This window comes from Dendroctonus ponderosae, unplaced genomic scaffold, assembly GCF_020466585.1.
Source record: "Dendroctonus ponderosae isolate FM_Combo_2020 unplaced genomic scaffold, Dpon_F_20191213v2 Dpon_F_20191213_1, whole genome shotgun sequence".
NCBI classification, from domain to species: domain Eukaryota; kingdom Metazoa; phylum Arthropoda; class Insecta; order Coleoptera; family Curculionidae; genus Dendroctonus; species Dendroctonus ponderosae.
In genome coordinates this window covers 62296180-62305008 of record NW_026017110.1, presented here as the reverse complement: position 1 = coordinate 62305008, position 8829 = coordinate 62296180, and the positions used below count along the sequence as shown (strand labels likewise).

General features: G+C 36.4%; 3 protein-coding genes across 3 annotated transcripts; 1 reads left to right on the top strand and 2 right to left on the bottom strand.

Moving 5' to 3' along the window:
• The first annotated feature begins 1632 nt into the window (after positions 1 to 1632).
• Positions 1633 to 3312, top strand: LOC109541187. The gene is made up of 3 exons (XM_019909974.2): positions 1633 to 1799; positions 1879 to 2274; positions 2562 to 3312. Exons 1-3 carry the CDS (start codon positions 1693 to 1695, stop codon positions 3310 to 3312), a joined length of 1254 nt encoding a protein of 417 aa, XP_019765533.2. The 5' UTR covers positions 1633 to 1692.
• Positions 3313 to 3317: 5 nt separating this feature from the next.
• Positions 3318 to 5376, bottom strand: LOC109541189. The gene is made up of 3 exons (XM_019909976.2): positions 5039 to 5376; positions 4184 to 4379; positions 3318 to 3768 (listed from the first exon to the last, which is right to left on the bottom strand). The coding sequence occupies exons 1-3, from the start codon at positions 5232 to 5234 to the stop codon at positions 3642 to 3644; spliced, it is 519 nt and encodes a 172-aa protein (XP_019765535.1). The 5' UTR covers positions 5235 to 5376; the 3' UTR covers positions 3318 to 3641.
• A 1026-nt stretch (positions 5377 to 6402) lies between these two features.
• On the bottom strand, positions 6403 to 8419 carry LOC109541186. Its single transcript, XM_048660501.1, has 4 exons — positions 8034 to 8419; positions 7677 to 7812; positions 6754 to 6967; positions 6403 to 6615 (listed from the first exon to the last, which is right to left on the bottom strand). The coding sequence occupies exons 1-3, from the start codon at positions 8254 to 8256 to the stop codon at positions 6796 to 6798; spliced, it is 531 nt and encodes a 176-aa protein (XP_048516458.1). The 5' UTR covers positions 8257 to 8419; the 3' UTR covers positions 6403 to 6615; positions 6754 to 6795.
• Positions 8420 to 8829: the final 410 nt, after the last annotated feature.

Below are 8829 nucleotides of genomic sequence, written 5' to 3'. Positions count from 1 at the left end.
CCCCCCCTGGATCCGCCCTTGACATATAGATGATTGTGTGTTGTTATTTATCAATATTTATGGAATAATGCGTTTTAGCTGCTGTTACAGTTCTAATCTACGCATTAGGTGACAAAACAAAAAAATTCTCTAGGCGAATATTTGAGAATGGAACTGAGACTTCCGACTGACCAAAATTGGTTTTCTTAGAATTGAGAATAAAAAAAGAAAAACGCGTAAATGGCAGTATGCAATTAAGCCAATAAGTGCGACAAAGTCAAAGGGATGCCATACCCATACGGGTATTCGAACAGAGACACATCGGATTAAAGTCGGAAAACGTAAAGCTAATTAAATTCCAGCAAACCAAGTGCGATTTTCGCTTAACACGAGATGCAATGAAATTTTCAGTTTCTTCAATAAAGCGTTTCATGCAAGATAGATAGCGAGCAATGGCTATGTGCATTGTCATCACGTGACACCATAATTAATTGCCTGCAATTAGCAAATAGTGTGCGGTTGACTGATACAAAATGCCCATTTCAATCATCTAATTATTCTTGCTTAGCGTGTGATAACCCTTTGAAACCCTGTGTTTGATAGATATGTAAATACGGTTTGCTGGGCGTCCATTCGAAGTGTTAACAATTAGAAGCACTGAGGATGGAGTATTTATCTTTGGAGTTTTAAGTGAAGAGCAAAGTTTCTGTTTCGGAAAGCTGCTTTAAAACACAACAATTCCCGGCAATTAAAGCTATTGCTAGTCAATTAAATGCAACTTTCAACACGAAATATTCGCAGTCCATTAAAATTATTATGGTTGACGACGTTGACTTATTCATTTAGTACGGTAGAATGTATGACATGAAATATGTTATTCACTTTATATGCGGGATCCATACGGTGTAATTCTGCATATTTCTGTGTAAAATTAAATTAATTAAATTTAAGTCAACGCATTACATAACGGGACAGTGCGAAAAATAAAGGGGATCAAAATTGAATGGAATTTATGGAAAGGAATAAATATAGCGGTGCGTCAGGGTTGCAGCTTTAGATTAAAAGTCCTCAAATTAATATCAAAGGCTTCACTATAATTAAAAAGCGGGAAAATGGTAATTCATTGTGAACCATAGAGTCGTAAAGACCCAAATGAACGTAATAATAAGTAACCGATGACAAAAGATTCTTTGACAGTGGCAACTTCAAAGTGTTTGCGACACGTCGAAATCAGAGAGTTTCCCCCCGTATTCCGTTTATCCCTTAATGCTATACAAATCCATGCTTGCAACGCAGCTTACCGGTTTTGTTATTCCTCCAGACATTGTTCTTTTTCATAGATTTAAAGGAAATCGCAAGGGTGCGAATTCATATCAGTATTACACGCCTAAATGCTCTTTTTATAAACCGCAAATTTTAAAGATGCGCCCAATTTCGTGTGTCGGTGAACAACACTTGATAGAAATTGAACCTCTTAATCGCCTATTGAATATTTTATGGCCTGATGAAATCATCCCATAAACGACCTGATTATTCTACGCCATTGGCAAACCCGGTTTATGTATTTGGCAAACGAAAGTGATCAAATAAAAACAAATTATTTGCAAATTATGCGTGGGTCATCTTTCCTACGTAACTTTCTTAAGAGAAACTTTCATGTGGCTTCTTTGAATCTTTGGTTTATTTGAAATCAGTGCTTTGACAACGTTAGCCATGCATTTCCGAACTGCTTTACGTTTTTGGGTGTTCTGTTTAGTGCCTGGGAGTCTTTTAGCTATATCGAATAAACACGCATCCAAGGAATTAGCAGAAGCAATTCTGTAAGTAACATGTGAAATAGTGTCTATTGGTTAAATGAAATTAAAATACCCAAACTCACTTGTCCCTTATGCGTTTCAGGGATATTTCTAATAGAGCGATTCATGGTCGGCAAAATAGACAATACTACTCAGAAATTGAAAAGCTTCCATCATATTACCAAAGTTACGACGCCTATCAACATAGATATGGCTCACGGCCCAGTTTTTACCCAGATTACATCAGCAACCAAATACCTGGATCTGAGTACCAAAACCCGAGACCCTCATACGCTCAGTACTCAAGTTTTCCTTACCGGAAACCTCCGATTATCGAGAAAACCAAAGAATCCGTAATGGACGCTCTATTTTCCATTGCTCAAAACGACGATTTACAGTGCGTGCCAAAACTACTATGCGAACTTACTTCTGGAGGCCTAACTGGGAGGCAGGGCGGGCTGAACTTACCAGTCAATTTAAACTCAGAATCCTTAACCACGTAAGTCACGTTATACATTGACATTATTAGAAAATTGTACATACGTTCCTGACTGTGTTTCAATTCCAAATCAAAATGAATTCCTGGGTTTCAGTCATTTATTGTCTCTATTTATCAATTAAAATACGTTTCGGTGTATTTTTCCACCATCATCAGTTTTTATGTGTAGCGTTGTTGCTACACAATACACCGAAACGTATTTTAATTGATAAATAGAGACAATAAATGTCTGAAACCCAGGAATTAATTTTGATTATTAGAAAATGTCCAAATTCCCGATGTTCTAGATTGCTTTCTGGGTTCAGCAGTGCCCAAATGTCACCAGTGCTGCATTTTGGAAAAGCGGCAGTTTTAGGATTTGCCTCCAAAGGCAATCCCCGATCCTGTCAAACTGCGTATCCAGAATGCCCCAGTGACGCAGATAAGTTGATTCAGTACCTCAACAATCATAACGGAGGATTTTTCCGGTTCTTCCAAGGATTGAACCCGACAGGCCAGAACGTGTACCAACAAAACTACGCTCAACAATTGAGTGGGTACAGGCCCGGCTATTTTGGGAAAGCTTTGGCTGAAAAGAGGATTCAAAATCGACCATCTGAGTACCTCAGCAATGATATTAACAGAGAGGTGTTTGTAAAAAAACACAAGGGACTCAGCTTTCCAGAACTTTCCCATTCGGCAGTTTTCGAGCCACATGGAATATCATTTCCTTCTCATTCGTACAATGCAGAACAAGTTGGTGAGCAAAGTTTCAAGTTCCCATCAGACCCATACAGGCGAGGGAAAACGCTTCACTTTAGTACTGATGACGAAAATGTACTGGACATTCAACGACCGTTACCAAACCACGTTCCTTCACCAAATATATTTCCCGATCGAACAGGAACGGGGGAACTAAAATTGGACTTAGACGATGAGGAGCAAAATTATCAACAGTCATTGGCTTATGACTTTGACCAGTACAATCAGCTGTTGTATAACAGTTTTCCTAATGACGAGGTGCGCAGACCGAGCCGACTACATTTTCCGAGTAAATAGTGCAATTAATATTACAAAAAAATATTTTATTACTTAAACAAATACGTGATATAATATATACTTTAGATCCTAAATGTTTTATTGCACCTGCGGCCTTTTCAATCGTGTAGTTCTTAGGCTGAGTAACCCAAAAGAACTGAAACTATATGTACATTTTTAAAACTAAGTTTTGGTAAAAATGTTTGTGATATGTTTTCAGAAGTGATATATCACAAATAATTTTAGGACACAATTAAACTACGGCTACTTTAAAGAGGGTTTGCTTAGAAGCCGGTAGGCTGCTAGAGTATATACAATTAAATATACATGACTAGAATTCTTGAATTTAATCAATCTGTGCATGTTCGGCCTCTTTTGACGAGCTGATTACAGAACTTAGGAGACGCAATAAAATCTCCCAAAAATACACTCAGGAAATAGAATTCTTTCTGTCGTTCCTTTGACGCTTTGTAGTTGCTGAAAATGATAAAAACATATTAATATGCGTAACCATAATCAACGAATCTCCAACCCGGTTATAAACATTCCTCACATTGAAAATTAAACACCCCAATTTGTACGAATTACATTGAAATTAATTAAACAACCCTTTCGATTGTTATCTGCCCAAGTATTCCTCTTAGGCGTTGGAGGTTGATAATTGCTGCCACTATTATGTAAACTAGTTAGTTAATTAAATGTTGAATTAATGTGGGATTTTTCCTTTAAACTTCCGAAAAAGTCCTTCAGCCCCAGACTTTTAGCAAGCAAAAATGTAAACGATCTAAGCAGCAAACGCAAAAAAAAATTAAAATTAAATGCATTCAATTTATTTCCAAAAAATCGTTGTTAGAGGTTCAAATTTCTTATGTATTACATGGGTTTAACTCACGTGAAAACATCATCCCAATCTACTCGGACTTGTCGTTTTCCAGTTTTCCGCGCTTGTACAGCATGGTGAAGACACACTTTTGGATATATACAAACATTATCACCAAGTTCAGTCACAAGTCGCTTCTCTGCTTCAATCATGTTAATCATCTCTTCATCAGTTAAACTTCTGCGCGCCCTTTTACTCACATATGTGCCTGTAAAAATAATTTGCCGATGACAGAATTTGTCTATTCGAACACAAATGAAGACAGCACGGATTTTTCAATTTAAAAATAAATATTGAGAATCGAGACCAGCAGTAATTGAAGTTGATTTGTTGCATCATCTAGACGGCGTAACAATGCATCTTGTCTGGTTTCTTCTTTTAGGTAAGAAACAATGGGATTTTTCATGGGGCTGAACAAGGCCCAGTTAAAAGTAGACAAGCAATATCATGTTGTCGTAATCGTGTCTCAGGCACGTACATTTCTTAAATATTAAAGCAGCTGGTAGTGAAAGGTTGTCCGGCTACGGAATCACAAACAATATTTCTTTAGATTGCATGTTTCGTTTCCTTGCTTTTACATTTCTCGTTAATTTTTCCATTAACCAAAACAATTTTGCTGCAAAAATCAACTTTGTTCTTAATGAAAACGCAAATGATTTCCACATAGCGATTTCGCCTTAGGGTGTGGAACTTTGATATAGGCATTGGTTATTGCAAAATCTGCATTGCACATTTACAACTCAGCAAATGAAAGTGGTCAACCTTGGGACATATGAGGGTCTTAAATAGGTCATACAAGCCTGGAATTTTAATTGATTGGGATCGTTCTTTAATATCAAAGTGGCTTTCGTTGGAACATGCACTTACTTGGGTTTAAGGAGTAGGCCAGTTTCTTAACAAAGTTGGACAATCGCACTGCCACAATAATAACAGGAAAACCTACGAGTTCCACGGGTAGTTCAAAAGCTGGTTCCTGAGCTGCAGTCGAAGCCGGCTTATCCACCAAAAGGAACGTTACACAAATAAATAAATAGGCGAGAAAGCCAATATTCAAAGTTCTCATATTGGCGAGGAAAAGGTTGTACTATAACCGGAAGAATTTACAAGTCACAAATGGTAAATGGTATTTTAGGAACGGCAAAAGAAACAGTGGGTTGTGAATTATGTTTGTAAGTCAGTCTTAAGAGTGAAAGTGACCACCACTCCACATAACAAAACTACCTGTGGAGGGCAATACAACGTTTAATATTCGAAATAAGTCTTATTAGATAATTATACGTTAAGTAATAGGCGCAACACTTATTGATATTGAATGGTAATAACCGAACTTGGGTTCAACTGATGGCCAAATTATTAATTTGCATCGATGACTTTAATTAATTTTAGGTAACGCGTTTCAGCTGCAATATTAAATTAGTTGCGCCATTATTTTTGTAACTAAATTACGCAAATATTGTAATGCACCACATTTGCATCAAACTAATGAAATCGACTTCTTTTGCAACTGTCCGTCCCTCGACAAATGCAGTGTAGCCTTCAAAAGTCAAGGATATTTTGTCTCTTTGCTTATTCATTTCTATCAAATACTGTTATCGAGGCGCTTGAAACGATATTTCTATTGCGTAGTGTTTCTTGAAAGAAAACGAAAAAATACCATAAAACCTTAAAAAGACACTTTACGTCTAATGTTAGTACGAATGGATTATACAATTTATTACGTGCGAAGTTAAAACTTTTTTAAGCAAATACTCGGGAAGAACATTAAGGAAAATGTAATTATTAATACTATTAGCCAAACAAGAAATGTTTCCGTGTAATAATGAAGCGCCTTGTATTCTTCAACAAAGTGCCATAAAAACTTAGCCAGAAGCTTATTTATGGAAATGAATGTAGTTTTCATACATTTTCCTTCGGAATTAACCTAAAATATACTGATATAAAATGAGGAAGACGTTGTAATTCTTCCCGGCAAAATAAATTTAAATATGGCGCGCGAAACTTTATGACTTCTTTGCATAAAAACAAAGAGCTGACTCTCTAATGTTGCTCATGAATATATTTCCAAACTATTTCATTCCAAAATTAGAATCCTTTATTCTCGTTGTAAAATTTTATGTATTATAACATCATTTCTCTATAGGGATATTTTGTCAGATTTACTCGGAAATAATGGGCTTTATTCGTCATCGTCACCATTACAGAATCTATAGGGAAGCACTAATACACATATGGATCAGTTTAATTTTTATTTGCACTTAACTATATTTTACAAACTAATTTTGCTTACATCCCAACTACGATTCGCCTTTAAAAAGGTTTTATCACAGAGTCTTGTTAAAGTATCAATTTATACAATAGAGAGAAACGTCTTCTTTGTGAAGGTTTCCTTTGGTTCAGTCCTTCAAAGACCGATCGCAGGAAAATGGGCTGAGTTGTTCTAAGGTCTGAAATAAATACGTTGAAGGGAGATTGGGAAAAACGAAATATTCCTATCAGCTGAATTGCCATTTAGTTAAACCTTTCAACTGTTAACAAGTCAAGGGCTAAACGTTTCAACAAAAAACGGGCAATTGGTAAATTACCCAGAATATATAAAGTTTGGCATCCTGAGTTTCATCAAAGTTTCAGCGCATCCGGACTTTTTTCATCATCTGAAGAACCTGCAATCCAGGAAAAGGGCATGTTGGGTAAAAGTTATGGCAACCATTTCCGTCAACTCCGGCGATTAGCTGGCCCATGTGTGCAGCAAAGTGATATTTAGAGGTCAATTCGGCCGTAGTGCTTATAGTTGTTTCCCTGAAAAATCATTAGTCGGTTAGCGTCTGACTTTTTCGTTATTAGCAGACTTCAAGAAGGTCAGCAGAAAAACTTGTCTTGATTAACTTTTAACGAATCACATTAGCAATTCAATTTGAACTAGTTCACTAGAACTAGACTAATTAAACACTTAAACTATTCGAGTGGACTTTATCAGCGGAAATTTGTCCAAAAAAAATTATACGAAAAGGTAAAAATGAGAACTTTCTAATAACATTGAGCCAGTGGAAATCACATTTTTAGACACACGCAAGCAGTGGTTTATATAACACTTCCATGGTGCTAGCCGCGGTATATGTACGTAACATTAACAATTGAGTCCAATACTTTCTCTGATAGGTGCTATTTTAGCAATAGCTTGTTATTATACATCGTAATACTGAGGCGTTGTTAACGTGAAGCATTATGCAACTGATGACGAAATATTTAAATGTACATTTTTAAGGGCTCTGTTCGTTCCATTCCAATTCCAAGAGAAAATGGTATTCACCACAAAACCTTAAAACCTCATTTATGACCAGCAAATACATATTTCACAGATAGGTAAACATTACTGGTGTGGCGTGCTATTATTTTAAACGTTTTACTTTTGCTATTAGCTACACAACTAGTTTATTAAAGGACCCAAGTGCTAAATCAAAAAGTAAATACACCCAAATAAGTGTCTTCGCACGTTAAGATTAATCACCTGAGTAAATTCAGCAAAGACTTCTCAGTCTCCGTCAGTTTTTCTTTCTGTGGAGTTGCAGTTAATTCACAGATCAGCTTCGGTAGACACGCATTTTTAATGGTTTGCAAAATATGCGATCTTGTCGTCTGTGAAGCTGAAAAATGAAACAACGTAGAAAATCATGTTCACATCTACTGTTCAAGTTTAGAGAAAATGTCCCCAAGTAGCAAAGGTTATGGCTGAAACCAGTTGTAACAACCTTGGAAGATATTTTCAATTATGAATTAAACACCTTGAAACTACCTACGTACGTAATCAGTGGCAAAACTGGTTGCTCGAAATTCCTTAAATTTTAGGTAATTGTTAAATACTTACCTAAATGTCTTACCGATTCCTCTTCAATGTCTGCATCGATATCGATATCTGCCTTTGAGTCTCCATATCCAGGATTAGTTGGTCTCGGTGCAGTATGTTTGTTTTCTTCAGTCTTGTTTCCTCCGATGAGTTTATTAATTAAACCCGAATAATCCGAAATAAGAAGCAGCACAAAACAAATCGCGAACACAATTCGTATGATGATTTTTCCGGTCAGGACCATGGTAGGTACTATTTTTTCCTGGTAAAAATAAAAACTGGCGCCCTGTTTAACATTGTGTGTTACGAAAAATATTATTATACTGATTGTTTAAACGCTTCGCAACTACCGCTCACCTTGTGGATATTTAGCCCCTCCGCGCAGCACTCTTTTGTATACTATATCAACTGAATAGTGAAAGTGAAAAACGTTTTTGCGTTGATGCGGTAGAAGTACGACTTAACAACATGTCTTAAGGGTACAGGTAGACCGTTCTTAACCATTAAACAGATAGGGCCTGAACGTGTTGAAACACGTGCAATTTGACCGTTCTTTGTTTCGAAAGTCTCATCTTAACAAATCTGGCGACGTTCAGACAGATGTAAATTCTTAAGTATAAATTATGTTTATTTTCGTTTATATTCTTTATGTTTCTGACAAGGGGGTGGAACCCATTTGTCAAGGGTTCGGGTTCTTTTTACAGAAATACCATAGAAATAAAAATCTGCCCTTTATTGGACCTCGATAAGTACTGTGCAGAATTGAGCTTTGAAATGTTGAAAATTACTTTCTTGGAATGAAACGCAGATCTTCTTT

What these genes read in the sequence shown, in the direction of transcription:
- LOC109541187 (XM_019909974.2), top strand. Translation starts at nt 1,693, where the DNA reads ATGCATTTCCGAACTGCTTTACGTTTTTGGGTGTTCTGTTTAGTGCCT. An exon ending in GAATTAGCAGAAGCAATTCT is followed by an intron (nt 1,800 to 1,878) that starts GTAAGTAACATG and finishes TATGCGTTTCAG; the next exon opens with GGATATTTCTAATAGAGCGA. An exon ending in AACTCAGAATCCTTAACCAC is followed by an intron (nt 2,275 to 2,561) that starts GTAAGTCACGTT and finishes CCGATGTTCTAG; the next exon opens with ATTGCTTTCTGGGTTCAGCA.
- LOC109541189 (XM_019909976.2), bottom strand. Translation starts at nt 5,234, where the DNA reads ATGAGAACTTTGAATATTGGCTTTCTCGCCTATTTATTTATTTGTGTA. An exon ending in GGCCTACTCCTTAAACCCAA is followed by an intron (nt 4,380 to 5,038) that starts GTAAGTGCATGT and finishes TTATTTTTACAG; the next exon opens with GCACATATGTGAGTAAAAGG. An exon ending in GATTGGGATGATGTTTTCAC is followed by an intron (nt 3,769 to 4,183) that starts GTGAGTTAAACC and finishes TATCATTTTCAG; the next exon opens with CAACTACAAAGCGTCAAAGG.
- LOC109541186 (XM_048660501.1), bottom strand. Translation starts at nt 8,256, where the DNA reads ATGGTCCTGACCGGAAAAATCATCATACGAATTGTGTTCGCGATTTGT. An exon ending in GGAATCGGTAAGACATTTAG is followed by an intron (nt 7,813 to 8,033) that starts GTAAGTATTTAA and finishes TTCATTTTTCAG; the next exon opens with CTTCACAGACGACAAGATCG. An exon ending in TCTTTGCTGAATTTACTCAG is followed by an intron (nt 6,968 to 7,676) that starts GTGATTAATCTT and finishes ATGATTTTTCAG; the next exon opens with GGAAACAACTATAAGCACTA.